Raw genomic sequence first — 18,230 nt, forward strand, 5'->3', positions numbered from 1 at the left:
GAATATGCGGGTCAGGATAGAAGAATGCATCATTTAACTCTTGAGCTTTATTCCTGACTTTTGTTTCCATCTCTTTTTAGAGTAACCGAGAGGAGACATACAAAGCTGCTCTGAAGGATCATCAGGTCCCAACTCATGAACGTGATGACACTAAACAGTGCAATGAACAATTTCTTTTATTTATGTACTATTAAAAGAACTGTAAATGCAATGTAAAGACACACAGCCACACATATCCCACAGATATTTTACTTGTGTTCTTCTCTTAAGTACACCATCCACCTTAACTCTTTCTTGTCAGGAGTATATAAAAAAAAAAGAAAGAAAACAAAACTTGCCCTCCAGGAAGAAAAGGATTTTTCTCTGTATATAATTTCTTTTGTGCATTGCTATGCAAGCTAACTCTTTTTAGCTCTGTTCCTATTATTGTCTGTTCTTATTGGTTTGTTTTACTATATGTGAATTAATAGGCTGTGGTTCCATATATTAACTTTTAATTGTGTAACTTTTTTTTTGTCAGAACAGAAATTAGAAGTTTATTAAAGGACAGCAGAAAAGACTTCTCCCGGAGGAAGAAGGGGACCCAAAAGGTGGAATCCGTGGAAGTGCAGTTGTTTCCCCTTTTTATAGTTCTTTCAGTGATGGATTGTAGGTTGGAGGTCTACAGGTGGGCTTAATTATCACCTTTTGGGATGGGCTATCTCCAAGTCTGTTGGGGCTGTTTTCCCAGGCTCCATTAACATTTCCTTGAGGTGGACTTTGGCCTAGGGCCTTTTCAGGACTTCATTAACATTCCATGATTTGTCCTGCGTTTTCCCTGAGTCATTCCCAGCATGGCCTCCATTTTAGATTTCACTCGATATTAGATTTACCTAACTACACTGACTACCTAACTTTTAATCTGGCTTCATTCCCCCTTTTAATTTAGGAACTCCTTACTGCTGTAAGGAAGGGGGGCGAAGAAAATCTTTCTGGCTTCTTCAGGCTGAAAAGGGACGGTGTGGGGCAAGCAGTTTGGAGTCCCCCTTTAAAAATCGGGTCTATTGAGTGGGTCCATGATAGAAGTCTGATTGAGAAGTAATTGGCTGGAGGGCCATTTGAGTGATGGGCGGTCTATAAGAGAAAAAAGAATTCATTAGTACTGGAACCAGACTGATGCAGCAATAAATCTCATAGCACAGGAACATGCCAATGAGTATGATGGCAAAGACAAAGACTAACAATGTTTTCCACCAGGAAGTACCAAGAACCAGGAGCTAAGATTGCTGAGAACATGGCTTTTATCTGAGTATGTAAATCTTTAAGGATATTTGTCACATTGCCAGAATTGTCAGGGATGTAAACACAACATTAAGATACAGTTTAATGTCATCTGACTTGCAAAATCCTTTTACTAGTATGACCTCTGTGTCTAATAGAGAAATCTTTAATTCTGTTACTTAGGGCTGGATAACCATACTAGCAAACACCAGGCCTACCTGTGTAGGTTAGAAATAAAGGCCTTGAACTAAGAACTACTTTGGCAGTTCCTTTTGATAGTTATCAGGCATTCATGTCTGAGAATCTCTTTTGAAGAATCCAGTTTACTTATTTATGGAAGTTACATTTAAGTATTATTTTATTTAAAATGCCCAGGAATAGCTGTGTTTTGGCTTTGACTGTCTTTGCTAAGTGTTTAAGATGAAGCAAGTCAAACTGACTTTTGTTTCTATCTATTGTTAACAGTCAGCCAAGTTTCCTTGGGAGTCCTCGGGAACTTACAGCAGCTTCTCAGATCTGCTAGTGCCATTTGCGCTAGGATGGGTCCAGGCCTTGCTTGACCATGTGGCTTCCCTCAGAAGCATCAGGAATGTCTCCCTTTTCTGATGACCCTCCTCTTCACAGCAAATGCACTGACTGGCTTTCTGTCCTCCACTGGTCTCATTAATCTCCCTGATCGGGAGGTTATGTGGCCTAGAGTTGCAAAGCTCTTTGGAAAAGTCCCCTATCCCCTGACTCAGACTGACTCAGACAGCAAGAGTCAAATTTTTAATTTTAAAACTTAATCTTAAACATTTAGCAAATAAGTTTTAACAGCCTTATATTAAGAGCACTGGGCTTTAATGTCTATCTCTCTATCCTGTAGGTGATAACTCCTTATCTTAAATTAACCCAGGTTGTGAGTTCTTAAAGTAGTACCTCTGCAAAACAGGCAATCTTTAGACCATTTATAAGAAAACTACAAAATAAAATTATCAAGAGTAAAAACATATTTAGTTCATATAATAGCTACCTTGAATTTTGGTGGAGTTATACATTATATCCCCTGTTTGAGATCCTGGTAATCATGACAAAAACTAACCTTTGGACACAACTTTTAATGTACTGAAATCTAGCCTATTTCTTTTATAGTCACTTTCACATGCAGTGAGATGGGACATAGAGCCTTATCTCAAGTAAGGGGCTCTTCATGAATTTTACTATAGCTCTGAAGCTGATCTTTGCTTTTTAGACATCATTTTATAAAGCCTACATAAATTGTTGTAAACTTGAGCAAACACAACATAATATCACATCTAAAACATGAATTAAAGAAAGGCTGAAAGCTTCTAACATTTTGTAGAAAAGTAGCAAAGTACTTTTGTGTTTTACAATAAAACCTTTACATAGATTAAGCCCTCATTAACTTAAAAATACACTTAAGTTGTATCTCAGTGTAAAAAGGTAACATAGAACTGTACATATCTTATTGATAACAAGCCCAGTTATAGAACACAAATGATTTAATTATATCTCCAACATGTCTTTTTTTAAGCCTAAAATTACCATCATATAGACTCTTATCCAGAAACACATTTTTCCTCTATGAAATCCATACCTAGAACTTTCTAGTTTCTTTTTTATCTGTTAACCTCCTTCTGTTCACATTTTGAAACAATACTTGTAAATTTTGAATTTAATCAGATTATTTTATAGACATCAACATTTTTAGGTTTTATTTTTGAACACCTAGAAAAACTTATAAGCTTAATTTTAAAGACATCTTTACTTTTATCTGTTTACCCAATTTAAATTGAACCATTTGAATCATGTGAGTCAAAGAAATTTGGATCCATTTTTAAAATTTTTCATGAGCACTCCTCATCTGCCAATTGTTATATCACTGCATGATATATGAACATACACACATACAGACATACTGACATACAACACGTAACACAAGTGTAACACAACACAATATTAAAGGTCTTGTTGCTTTCTTAATTGTGTAACTTTTATGTTTAAATTTTGCACTGCAATTTTATTTGGTGATAAGCACAAATCTTTACTCCTTATGACATGAAGAAAAGATTGAATGTGAAGGGGGTTTCTGTACTGTAAGCTAGGTTGGATAATGCTGGTGTAACTCATTCTGTTAGATGGTTTTCAGCTGGGGTGTAGAAATAGGAAGATGCAAAGGAACAATGGTGTTGGCAAAGTCTGAACATCAGAAAACGAGTCTGTTTTTAAGAGAAGAAAGATGGATTTTGCTATTGACAAAAGCAAGGGGTCAAAAGAAGGAATTTTAAGTCTTTAGGCTGAATATGCATTAAAATATGCAGATAGCAAAGATGTACTAAACTTGCTTTAAAAAAATAATTAAAGTTTTATTTAGAATCAACTTTACTTGTCATTGTAATTGACCCATCAGAGAATGGCGACAAGCAAAAGGAAATTAAGGTGTTTCACAAGAGCTGTATTTATATTATAGCTTTTTAAAACAGCATTTTCTGAATTACCATAATTAATCTCTCCAACTCATTAAGTCAGAATATAACATGAAGTTCCCCAAGGAAACAAACAAAATGAACTCGCGACTATCTAGCAAGTAAAGAAGAATTTATTATTAGGACATGCTCAGGCTGCTTCCAAACATGAAATCTATTGCAATATCTTGTTTTGTCTTTCTAATACATGTACAGTACACACTAGAGGATAAAACTGAATCACTTAAATTCATGATTGAAAAAATGCAGTCTATATACAACTTTGTGTTTCATTTAACTAAGATATAAAGTTGATTTCACCAAAGGTAGAGCCAAATTGCAAGTGCTTAAAAAGCAGTGCTCAGAGTATGTTCAGTTCACCATCCATAAGTTTATTGGAATAAATATTTGATGGTACATTCTCGGAAATTGGCTACCAACTAAAATCTGTTTGACCCATTTTGAATGAGTAAATTGAAAAGAAAAAATTAAAAAGGAGAAAAAAAATGCATGTTTATACACTTTTTAAATAAAACCAAACCTTGTAAGTGGACACTAATAACAGTGTCCTCCCTCATTTGTTTTCACGACTTTGAGAACAAGAAGTTGAACATCAGCTACGTATGCTCAAAATAAATGTGACTTTGAAATATATGTTAGCTACTGTACATGTATAGTCAATCAGTCAAGTAGAAGATAACCTTCCTGAAATTCCCACTTGTGACATTTTCCCATGTGCTACCTACGCAATCTTAAATTCTAGCTCTGACTATATTTTCTTATGTTTTTCCTATGATATATTCAGTACTTCAAAACTATTCGATGTAACAATCAGGATCAGTTTTCAAGTAGGAGACCCTTTAATAGGTCTCATACTCTGCATTATTGGCTCAGTCACCGGTTCATGTCCTGTTGTCATAGCAAAGGGATGACATAGTTCAATGGCTCCATCTTTTGAATTCCCTGAGACTGCATCAGCACAGACAAGCCTAGAATGTGATGTTATTTATGGACCCCAACATCTTCTCGGTGTCGTGTGTAGTTCATTTCTTCACTGAAGAGAAAAGGAATTCTGAGACACACTTATTAAACACTTTATCAGCTTTCTACCATCAGTGCCTGGATTTTCATGCAGTTTGATTTCTCTGGGATAAAGAGACTGGGAGAGGAGAAAAAGCTTTTGCAAAAAAATGAATACATAATAATTCACAACTCTAAGATGTGAGGAATTTATTTTTTATTTGTGAAGTTCCTTTATTCACCTCCTTTATTTCAAAACAAATATCTAAGAAGTTATATTCATTTGTATTTCATCTTTTTGCTCCTCAATCACTGAATTTAGTCTAAAATTTTATCACATAGATTATACAGATTCTTGACTCCTGGTAACTGGCATTTGTAGGCAATTAATAAACCAAGACTTAAAAAAATATGTCTTTATGTAGATGACATGTAGAATAATTGGAACATAGCATCATACCTTCCTGATTGTCTTGAGTACACAAAAAATTAACAGTTAGGTAATGCAATACAAACCCTGTGGTTACTTGGAATGTTCTTTTAGAATAATCCATGTTGCCCATTAAACTTAGTTTTAAATAAATTTGTCCAAAAAATCTTCCACCCAATATGGTCATCCTTTTATAGAGCAAAATAACATGCTATGGCTATATAAATTCAGGAACACTCTTAAAAATCAGAAATCTTCATCAACATGATACACGTATAAAGCTACCAGTCAGTACAAGCCAGAATGTCAACAGAATAACACAAATCTAAGAGAAACTTCGTAGATTTTTATTGTGTAGCTGATTGAATGAATGCGAATAGGAATTCACTGAGCTAACTCTGCTAACCAGAGCCTACATAAACCATCAGAAGGAAAAGTGGGTGGGAGAGAATGTAACTTACTTTGCACTTACAGGCAACACTGCTGTGAAGTCAAGACAGACACAAGTACTGCTTCATTTATAACGGGTAAAGTCTCATTAGAGAAAATAACCATGTCAGTGCCCAAACTCAGGTATGCCAGTGTATGCCAGGGAGTCAACCCACCCTCCTCTAAATCTTTTCCATGCCATTTTTTAAAAAGTTAGGATAGTACAGGGGCATGAAAATAATTGATCCCTTCAGAGGATTTGCATCCAATTCAAGAGAGAATATAAGAAAACAAGGACCAGCATGTTAAGTTATCATACAACCAAAGGGAAGTAAAACCATTACAAGTTTACTTGCTTTGAATAGCAGATTTAATGGTGTTCTATGTCATGGTTTAATGCTCTGGGTATTTAAATATATTTTCAATTGAATTTGAGTTGAAAGTTTGTATGTGCTTTGGTGGAACACTTCCTAATTTCTACTCAATAAAAATATGTAACTGTCCATTGACAATAAAACAATAATAATGCCAATGAGCTCCAAACAGGGGATTATCTCCATTGGAAAGCAATTGTGTGTCAGTATTAAAGATATGCAGAACCATAGTATTCACTAATGTTAGTTTTTTCATCTGCTTCTGTATACTGTGTTTATAGAGTTACATGACAAGAATTGGTGTAAAGCTACATGTCTTTCCACATTATCTTAGAGGTGAAGTTACTTTTATTTTCCTTCTTTATAATGTGTAAATCAAATGAAGCACCATGCATTTCTTTAAATGACATGCAATTTACTAATTCTTTTTAATTCCATGATTTTAAAATCATTTATTGTGACTTTAAAAGTGTTGCAAGATAAGGGATTCTGTGGCCATGGGTAGACTTTTTATACTTTGTTTTATAGATGCATTTTTTTAAAAAAACTGTAGTTTTTTTTAAGTCACCAAACAGCATCCAAAAATCTTAATGTGTTTCATTTGATGTAAGATTGGCAAAGAAATTGGCATAAAATTGGTTAATAGTATTGTCAAACAATTGTGTATTGTGTACTCACTGGGAAAAAATAAAATATATTCACATTTCAAATTTGTAAAAAAGCCATTTAATGTAAAACAAACTTGCTTGTAGAAAAACCAAAAAATAGACTATTTTGCCACTTTTAGGTCTTCACATTAATATTTTGTAGCAAAATGAATAATCTTGTCTTCTAATTCAGGTACGGGTTGAAAAGTGACAGCTAGGAATTGGCATTGACCTATAAAAGTCATTAAAATACAATGATTGAGACCATGACCTGTAGTTGGAATTTCACAGCTCATTCTATCAGCACTGTTTTCCAGATCTGAAGCCTCCACCACACCATAATGACCTTTAGATAGTTAAAATTACCACAAACATTTCTCAACAGAATTACTTTAATGAATTATTTTAAGTGTAAGTAAATATGAGAATTACAAGCAAGTACATAGTTCTTAATTGCTTTAGAATAGTTAATTATAATTGTTTGAGATGTTGGATATTGAACAATTACCTCTGGGGCAGACGGGTACAAAAGAATAATATTCTATCTTATTGTACTTCATAAATACTTCATCATTCTTCATGGTAAACTATAACTGTAGGATATAATTCTCCAAAAGTAGTTTCTGAGTTTTTAAAAATAATTATCTCAGTAACTGTAAAAAGCAAATGGTAAAAGAGAAAAGATACATTTATTCATTTAAAAATAGCTTTAAAAACACATGGTAAATGGACAATACATTTTAGAGATCTATTTAACATAGATGCATCATAAAATGCTCTTAGAGTAATTACAAATAATGTTGCCTTAATATAATATAGTGGTGATACATACTATGTGGGGGTTAAAGATGAGACCTACCTGTTACCAATATGATGAAAAACAGACCAATTACAAAGCAAACATTGCTTTATTGAATTTTGTTGTATTGTAGAAACACCTACACATGGCAAAAATACAAAATTATCACAAAGGTTATTTTAAAAAACGCACTATTTTATCTTGATTACTGTAGATATTAGCTAAGGAAAAATATATATTTTAATATTGCAGAAAAGCATTTATATAAAAATATTATTTAGAATCTTTAATTGGTGAAAATAAATTCTCTCTCTCCCATGGAAGACAGCAGGTCACTATAACTGCCCTTAGACCATAGTACCATAGTACTCTTTCCAAAAAAAAAAATAATGATAATACCTGGACAGATACAGGATTTATAGCACACATTTATTTAAAACAATTTTCAGACATTCTTTTTCTAGACTCATTTTTCAATAATTTGTTTCTGTCAAATATAGTTCTTGTTTTTATTCTTTTTGCAAGCAAGCACTGAGACACGGTGCTTAGAATTAAATATTCAGAGTGCTTTAAAAGGAAATAATTCTTGTCTTGAGAAATAGATTAATATCTTTTATTAAATCTTGCCCTGATTTTTAAGAAAGTATTGTTTTGAGTAATGTTTTTATGTTAATGGGAAAGACCCAAAAACCAAAGTTTTCAAATACATTTCATACAGTAAATTCTGTGTTAGCATCATTTGTATCTCAAACTCCCATCAAATTACCCTTGTTTTATTCTTTCTCAAAAATAGTATGTGGGGTATTAAAAGTTATTTTAAAAACTAAGAAGAGGCTAAAGAACTGGAAGCTCGAGGTTTGAATATATGTAGAGTTTTCATCACTGCCTGACTTATTTATACATATTCTGTGACATAAAACCCTTTGTCCTGGGACACCTCATGGGATTAATACTCTTCCAGGATCTGTAGTACCTATTCTGCCATTAGACTCTTTAGTGACCCCAAAGGTATTTTATGCCATACCTTGCTGCATATTTTTTTTAACCAATTTAACTCTTGGGAAAGAATCATGCAAATCCCAGGAACTCTGTGAAGGTGATGAGAAAAGTGAGTTATTAAATCATTGAATTATGTTTCAAGAACTTAATTGAGATCAGTACTCTGCACTTTCTCAACAGGTATGAGTGCATCATGTTCCTCAGCATTTCCACAATTCTGTGCTGTGAACACTTGAAATCATTAGGCTAAAACTAAAGCATAAAAATAGACTCATTATCTTTCCCCACCCCCAGTTCATATCTACTACCTCCCACAAAAGAATAATTATTATTTTTTAAGACTATTGCTTGATTATCACTAGGCTCTACATAAAGTGGAGTTTTGCTAAAATTAATAATGAATAACATGAAATTTAAGGGAAAAAGACTTATCTCAGTAAGATAATAATAGAACTAAGTCCCAGTAGAATTTTAAATATAGCTAACTAGAAACTACAAAAATCAGAATACTCAGAAATTTATAAATATAGATGCTCAGAAGTGAAAATGAAGGGTTACCATTAAACGAACTTTCACTGGCAGTGAGTACAAAGATGCTAATATTATCATAGAAATGAAAGTGGAATAGAGAATATAAAGATTTAAATTTGCTTGATTAATTTTGAATGATGGTAGATTGGTGCAATCAATAAATTTAAATATCCTAACAGGGTGATGTAAAAACAATTACCAATGGGTAATGATTCTACTAAAAGATGAAATAGGCAAATGGAAGCAGCCTGGGTGTTGGGGGGGAAGACACATAAGGCTAATATTCAACTTAAGAAAAAGGAGTAATATTTTCAGTAATATGCAACCCTTTCTTATGCAAGTAACCATTTACCAAGAATTAAATTAATCAGTAATAGAGATGTTATTTTTTAAATATTTAAAAATATGATGTTATTTTTTAAATGTATAAGAGAAATCCTTATATATGAATGGCAATAAAGTATTAAAAAATAAGTGTGTTCAATATCAGATAACTCCTACTAAAACTATTTCAATATTATATTACAAGTTAAAAATTGGGCTGGGAATATAACTAGGGCTTGCCTAGTGTTTGTTGAGACTGCCAAACCTAATTCATATAAGGTCCCAGCATGAGCTCGCATTCAGTTATCATTAACATCTTTAACCTATTCTTCAATTTCTTTAATGAATAAATTTAACTTCTTTCCTCAGAATATAGAACAATTGTACTTTCCTTCTTGATCATTGTATATATGCAATATAAAATATGATGTTAAAGTATCCTATCAAGTCATAAACGTTATCACATTGCTTTTCGGTCAGAATCATAACTAATGGAATGATGTTAGAAAGGTATTGAAGAAACAGGTCTTGATTTATATTTTTCCCATAAATTCTTCATGAAAACAGATTTCACATACCAATAAAGTAATTCTGAGGCTGCATAAATTACTAAATTACTGGTTAAGTTAAAAAAAAAAGTGACAGAGCTATTTGTGCCTTAGTGGCTAATGTCAGTGCCTAATAAATTTGTTATAAAATGTTACAGGATTAAAATAAAGATCATCACTTAGGATTGGATTAACAATAAAAAAGCAGGAGCCTTTTCCTAAAGCTCTATGTGAACAATGGCACTTGAAAATGAAACACTGGCAATTTGACCATCTCCTGTGGGAAAAAGGAGGAAGGAAACAGCTGTGTCTTTGTAAGCAATCACACTGGAGAAGGCAGGCTTCTTCCTGGGGCATTAACAACATCTCAACAGGAATCAGAGATTTTTGTCAAGAGCCACAATTTACACAATAATTACACTCATTGGAGCAAATACTGATCACAAATTGCCTACTACTTCTTGTTAGTTCCCCAAATCAAATGTTTTGTTCATGTCCCCAAGTTGTTTAAAAGGATTAGTTTATTAGTGTATTTGTTTAATAAATAGTAGCTTTTATGTGTGTGTGTGTGTGTGTGTGTGTGTGTGTGTGTGTGTTTTATCTTTCCAAGCAATCAATTCATAGCCCTGACATCATTTTCCTTTCTATTCATGTACAAAAAAAATTTAAATGTGATTTTGTTGTTGTTGTTGTTTGGTTTGGGGTTTTTTTTCAGGAGGGTACTGGGGATTGAACTCAGGGGTATTTGACCACTGACCCACATTTGCAGCCCTATTTTGTATTTTATTTGGAGAGCAGGTCTCACTGTGTTGCTTATGACCTTGCTAAGTTGCTGAGGCTGGCTTTGATCTAGCGATCCTCCTGCCTCAGCCTCCTGAGACTCTGGGATTACAGGCATTTACCACTGTGCCTGACTCACTCATTTTTTATCTGCCTGAAATATAACCTTCTCATGTTTTTAAAATAGGAATCTGGATTCATTATTATCTGTAATGGGTAGCCATTATTCTAAATGCTCTCTGTAAAACCATTCATACACAAAAGCAGCTGTCATGTACATAGTGTCTGTATATACATGGGTCTGTATTTGAGCTTTTGAATGTGACCTGTTGGTTTATTTCCTTTTGTATGATTGTATACTTTGATAAATTTATAGCATAGCTATTCTTTAATAAATAGTATGTATCACTTAAAATTGTAACTAACAAACTGTAAAGTGTAATTACAAACTTTCTTCAAAAGAAACACATAAGCAAAATAAAAAACTGCAGTCATTGAGGAGTAAAGGAAGGCAAGATAGCAGTCAGTGAACAGAAAACGGGAATCAGTAGACATTAGGCCTCAAATTAAAAGCTTATTAATTCTCAAAGTGAAACTGTTGTTCGAATTCAGAGCCTCATCTCCAGAAGCCTGACCAAATGTGACATTCAGACAGCTGTTTTAACCCATTTTTAATCTGTTTAAGATACTAGCTTCAATTACCAATGGAAAACTGGATCATTAGCAATAAACCCTGAAGAATTAGACATCATAACATAGAAACTTTCAATGGGGCCAGGATGCCCTGGTATCACAAGTGACAGGTGGACTATGTAGAGCATGTCACCCTCACCCTCTCTGGCTTGGTTGTAGACCTGAGATAAGAAAGGGGGTGAATGAAGACTTTGACAAAAGAAACTAAATCACTCTAAAAATGTAAATAACCAAAGAGCTACTTTCAATGTGGCACATTTTTGCCTACACACTGTTATCTCCAGACAACATTTAGAAAATGTATCCCTTTCTGTCTTCTGCTAATAGTGTAATAGTGCTTTAGCCTAGATTTTCATAAGAATTCTGGAGAATTCGAGAAAGACCAATTAATCAATGCCAGAGTGGATAATGATTTATGACCAGAGTGAAAATAGGACTGCAAACCTTTCAATGTGGTTCCTTCTCTCCATTGATCAGACTTTTCTTTTTTTTTTGTCTTTTTCTTGGAATCACTCCAAACATCTTGCTGGCAAAGAGGGTGTATTTTTTGAGATAGCAAAGTTGTTTATTGAGCCGCAGTGTTCAATTAGCATCAGTAACTCCTGCAGTCCAAGGAAAATTGGAAAGAAAAAGCTTAGTGTAAATCTTCGAATATGGAGTAACCCATTAGCTGGTTCAGCCAGTCACAGAATGGGGCTTGAAATGTGAACATATCATATACAGGGTTATGTTGTGGCTGTCTGTTGTAAAATATATGGGATAGTCTCTACCTATCAAAGCATTTTCATTTTTCTGCCACATGGGCACACAGATATTTTGACAGTATTGCTGGCATAGCACACCCAACCAAAATAAAAGATCTATATTATTTTTCTGCTTTCCACTTTTGTCTTCAAGCTATTTCGTTCAAATATTCATTCAGTTTTATCATGTTTTTTTTTCCTGAATCATAAAATGCTTAACAATACCATATCATTGATGTATTCCATAGAACAAGACAGTATCTTATTTCTTCTGTGAGTGATTATGGACGAGTACCTTATATTGCAGAGATTAATGGTACTGTTTTAGGAAGAGCTGCTGTAGGATGGTGAAATGAACAGTAATAAAGTTGGCAGACTGAAGGCTGCTCTGTGTGTCTAATGTCTGAAAAAGAAGTCTGCTTTTATGCAAATACACATTGGCTGTGAAGCTTGTAATTCTGGAATCCAAACATCTAGCATGTGTCCTCTGTATGACCCAATATAATTTGAAAGACAGAATGTAGACAATGGGTGGAGAGTGCAAGATTGAGAAGGAAAACATTAATTATATTAGTGGTTATTTGTTAAAGGTCACTGCCTATTAAAGAAAGAAACTCAGGAATGGAACTTCTGCTAAATGCTCAATTATGATCTTAGCAATGAAAAAAGAGAGAACAATTGTTATTATTTTCTTTCTAACCACAATAAGGGTTAAATAATATCTAACACTGCCTTTGGTGCTTGGTAAACAGATGATTTCATTGTATCGTGCTGTTGTGAATACTAACACTGCTCCTTTTGTTAGAAAAGATAACAAAAAAACAGGAGAGAGTGCCTGATAGAGCTGTCTGCAGCAATCTGAGTGTTGAGACCCAAGGATTACTCGGAACCATATGGAAAATGTTTCTGAGTCGCCAATGAAAATTTGTGAAGAAATGGGAACTCTTTTATATTATTGTCCTGGATGTGTATTGTTTTTGTCTCCTTCTAGAATTTCCTTTATCTTTTCATAACTTCCTCAATACTAGCCATGAGTACATCTCCCAGCCATGTTCATCCAATTGTGAGAATCGGACCAAAACTGGTTAAAAAAAAATTATTTTCTGATTCCTGGCTGAGTTCAATGATCCAGGAAGCTTGGGAACAGGATTGCACCAAATTAATCTAAGAAAGTACATCTCTAGGATTTGAAATCTTAACATGAAACACACAGAAACAGTTAAAATTCATGCGTTCCACCATACAGAAGAAATCTATATAACATTATATGTTGATAAGATGATGTCAATAAGCAAATGGAAGCTCAATCCATGCATAGAGTCCTATGGTCCTTCAAACCCTGAATCAAGGTGTTTGCCAGACTTAACTATACCCCAGTCTTTCCTATGTGTTGGATATTCACTAATTTCTTGTATTCCTTAAGTTATTCTGTCTTGTTAAATTGATTCAGATTGGCATTTGTCACTTAACAATAAGAATCTTGACTAATATCATTTATGAAATTAATGATTTTCAGGTAAGCTGTTAAAAAAATCATCATCATGTATTAACTATGGTATAAACAAAAACTAAAAGTACAAGATTTAAGTCTGGAATTGACCCAAATGTATTTTTTCTTAATGAGATCATTTACATAAAACACATTTAAAAGGTTAAGTAATCCTGAGAATATTCAATAGTTAAGTATGGAACAGATAAACAAAGAGAGACAATTCAATCTGTTATATGTGATTATGTCAGATAGAAAATATTTAACCATTACTCTTTTTATTCTAGTTCACCAAATTTTTTTTTAGGTTTCCTAAATACAAATGAGTACAAATTTTGCTGGATGAGCACTAATTAAAAAATAAACATGACAAATTTAAATTGGACATATTTGAATTGTTTATCTCTTTGCAGAGCAAATTCTAAGACTTCCCCCACCTCCTTATTCATGTTTGTTTATAGAGTAGCTACCATCCAGCAAGTATTGCAGATGGAACTAAAAATCTAATGGAAGAAAGAAGTAGTGAATTCAAACAGCACAGAATACAGTCATAAATTGCTAGCATAAGTTATGCACTAATTCTAGAAATTTCTGTGAGCACAATGGACAATGATTTATCTATTTTATGACCTGTCCTGTTCAATACCACAACCAATGGAATTATGTGGCCAATGAAAAAGGACTGAACATTTTATTTTAAATAATTTACATTTAATTAACCACATGTAACTAGTGGATACTGTATGGATACACATGTACAGCATGTTACTTCATTTACAGTCCTAATGTGGCACAGGCCCTCACAAGTAGGAGGTATGTAGCAAATGTTGATTGCTTTGATTAGGTTGTTTATGATCATAGCAACTGCTACACAGAGATCTGCTATAATGAAGGGAAAGAAAAAAATAGGGGAAAAATAGAAAGTCACTGCCCGGAGTCAGAGAATTTAAATACACAAGATTAGAAAGTTTCATATAAAGATAATATAATAAATAATAATTATATATACTACTTAATCAAGCAAAGAACTAATGAGATAGGAAAACTAAATACTGAATTTAGTAAATAATCCAAAAAAGACTGATCAATTGATTGATCAATTTGGGATGTGCCAAGGAGCAAACTGAGGGCCTAATGCATGCTCTAATAAGCACTTTACCACTAAGCTGCAATTCCAGCCCCAGTAATACAAGCTCTTAAGTGGCTGATGATGAACATAATAAATAATGATGATTTTTCAAACACATGTTAAGCAGAAGTCAATTTATATATATATAATTTTTGCTTTGGGGACTATGTTGATTTTTCTCAATTTCAACTCTTCAAATTTTACCTGTCAAATTTTCCTTTTAAAATTTATTCTCACATAAATTAAAATTAATTCTACACCTGCCAAAAACCTAACTTAACACATAGGTCTCAAGAAAATTCATATTTTACACAGAAATAATAGAGGCAGCACATGGTGGGTTTGAAATCAGAAACTTGGGGTTCAACTGTTAGCTTTGTTCTTCATTAAAGGGAGAGGGGAAGGAGTAAAATGGAGGTGGAGAAGAAGTGGAGGAGATGGACTGGAAAGGGAAGTGAAGCCAGGGAGGAGGAGAGTGGAAGGAAGAGAAGAATATCTTTCTGTGAGAGTTATGTCATGAAAATGAAAGGAATTGAAATACAGGTAAGTGTCTCACAAAGGAATGGTACTCTTTCATCATATGTTATGTGTAAGTAGATTAAGTCTTTTGCAATCCAGGGCCATTCTTCATGTTTGTGTTAAGTTGGAATCTCCATGCACCATGATCTCCAGCTGCTGCTTCTCTGTCTCCTTCAACTTTTTATATATGGAACCATTGATTTCCTGTATGTGCTGATTCAGCCTCCCCAGAGTTTTCATAAGAAATCCCAAATGAGCCAGAATATATCCCCACAGCAACCACACCAGTGTCTTCCTAATTTCAACCTAATCCAGTGGAGTTTTGAATTGTTGTTTGCATACTTTTCATTAAGGGTCCACACATTACTTCTCCCAAGTGTTCCTTGCTGCTAGTATCTGTAAAAAGTTAGAGTAATGCAAACCTATCGGGCTGCTGTGAAGATTAACTTAAGGAATGGATAGAAAATGCTCAGGAAGAGTAGGAAGAGGTTAATGGAGCAGAGGAAGGGGATTGAGGGTAAAGGAGGAGGGACAGGAAGAACACTGGAATGAATCTGACCAAAATTTCCTATGTAGGTATTTGAATATACCACTGTAAATCATAGACACACACACACACACACACACACACACGGCACTAATTTAAGCAAATATATAGATAAATTGAAGAAAGATTAGTAGAATAGAGGAAAGGGAACACGGAGGGAGGGGAGGGAAAGGGGAATTACTAGGAACTGAATCAGAGAAAACTTTATTTCATGCTTGTATAATTATGTCAAAATGAACCCTAATAGTATGTATAACTAAATAGAAAAAGGAAATGCTCAGGAAAATGATTCCCAAAGCAAATGCTCAATACTATATACTATATACTATATACTATATAATATATATATATATATATATATATATATATATATATATATATATATATATATATATATATATATTGTACATTCTCTTCTTCCTGTTATAATTGCATTAATTATTTGCAGGCACTATCTTCTTGGGTCTAATGATCAGTTCCTGTTCACAGCCCACACTAATGTTCTGGTGCCTTTCCAGGTTTCAGGTTTGACATTCTCTTCATATTCCCACTTTGGTTAATTAGTTTAAAATTTTATTCACTTGTTCATTCATAAAATCAATTTACAGCTGATTTTAATTTTTTTTAACAAAAATGGCAAAAAAAGAATGCCTAAGATAAGACAAAAAATGTGACAATGAATGTAAGAAAAAATGTTCTACCCAGTTCAGTATTGGGAAGGATAGAGGTAGAGAGGGCAATTATATCCATGCACAATAATTAAGACATGGGTCTTTACTCCTAAATAGGGGGTGAGAATGATGGCAAAAAAATTTCCTTGTTTATTTTTTGTTTTCCAGACCTTGTGACCATAATCCGTATCTTCAAGTGGTAAGGGAGACAGTGTTGTTAATTTCCATGGACAATAGAAATTTTTAAAAATATATACAATAAGGGAGGAGAGACTGGCACATACACATATCATACCATGAAGGGCTGTGTGTGTGTGAGTGTGTACACATATTTTACCTGAAGTCTCCCCCCTTATCATCTGTCATTCCACTCCTGTCTTACAGTCTTTTCTACATGAAATATACAGAAAAGTGTCATTTTTCTGTGTCATTTTTCTCTGCTCAAAGCTCGTCAGTGGCATCTTGCATTGCTCAGAATAAAGTCTTAACTAGTTGATATGACTGAGTTCTTAAAGGAACCATGCTTTCTGAAATAAATAAGCTAGAAAAGAAGAAGGAGAAGGACGAGGAGGAGGAAAAAGAAGAGTAAAAGGAGAAGGAGAAGGAAGAGGGGAAGAGGAGGAGGAGGAAAAGGAGAGGAGGAAGAAGAGGAGAAAGGGGAAGAAGGAGGAGAAGTAGTAAAGGAGAAGCCGGGGAAAGGGTATGTGTAGAGGAGATCTTGATGTATTCCTGGTGCTACAACAAAATACCACATACTAGGTAATTTGTAAACAATGGAAATTTATTGCTCATAGTTCTGGAGGGTGAGAAGTCCAAGATCAAGGTACCAGCAGATTTGGTGAAGCTCATCTTTATTTCCAAGGTGTCATCTTGTTATTGCATCTTCACCTGGCAGAAGGTGAAGGGTCAAAAGGGCCCGAGTGATTTCTCCCAGCTCTTTCATAAAAGCATTGTTCCCATTAATGAGGGTTTCACCTAGTCCCCTCCCAAAGGTCCCATCTTCTAATATTATCATCTTGGGGTTTAAATTCCAATATATGAATTTTGTAGGGGCATACACATTCAAACCATATCAGTGGAGAAGAAGAGAAGGAAGAATTGCTTCTAAATGATGTGGCAGAGAAAAGAATTCATGAATTCAAGGGAAGTTGTCCTTTAACTAGAAGGAGATCAAGCATAAATATGGTAATCAAGTCCTACAGATAGTAAACTTAGGTCAATCCTAACCGGATAATCTATGCAGTCTATATTTCACAAGAGTTCAGTTCATCACTTTGTGAGAGAGCTGAGAATTTGTACCTTTATGTCACTAATTATTTTTTAGTGGCTTTTCCTGAAGGAACATACATTTTCAGGCTTTTTGCATCTCATTTGTGTACACAGGGTATGCTCATCATCCTGAAGACAGCTCTATGTTTAAAAGATGCAGATTTGGACTGGTAAAATATGAGTTAGTGGGAAAATCTGTGGATGATTATAAGAAACGTGTGGAAAACATGATCTGCTACAATTCATCCATATCAATGGTCAGATCCATTCAGTTGTCACATTAAATCCATTACACTGTTGCTTCAAGATGATGTCTGATAAAATTCCTAGAAAAATAAAAATGAAAAGGAAGTATTAGTGAGTTATACTATATTGTGCTCTATGGCAGGACTTCCATCATAGTTGGTCCTGTAGCCTAAGTAATGTACACCATCTCTCACCTTCACCATTTATTCTAGACTTCTCTGACACTTGGTCAACACTTCTGCTACCCTGGATTAGAGGAGGATGATTTCAGAAGCTCAGTAAATAGATAGCCAAGTTCATTGCTCCAGGGCCTAGTTG

At 34.1% G+C, this 18,230-nt stretch overlaps 1 protein-coding gene across 1 annotated transcript in view; it reads left to right on the forward strand.

Moving 5' to 3' along the window:
• LOC143388661 (roundabout homolog 2-like) overlaps positions 1–17,950 on the forward strand; it is an 89,798-nt gene extending 71,848 nt beyond the window's left edge. Inside the window, 1 exon segment of the mRNA XM_077108205.1 lies at positions 17,781–17,950. Within this exon segment, the coding sequence (XP_076964320.1) occupies positions 17,781–17,950 (170 nt within the window).
• The last annotated feature ends 280 nt before the right edge of the window (positions 17,951–18,230 follow it).

Source organism: Callospermophilus lateralis, unplaced genomic scaffold (assembly GCF_048772815.1).
Source record: "Callospermophilus lateralis isolate mCalLat2 unplaced genomic scaffold, mCalLat2.hap1 Scaffold_196, whole genome shotgun sequence".
Classification (NCBI taxonomy): Eukaryota; Metazoa; Chordata; class Mammalia; order Rodentia; family Sciuridae; genus Callospermophilus; species Callospermophilus lateralis.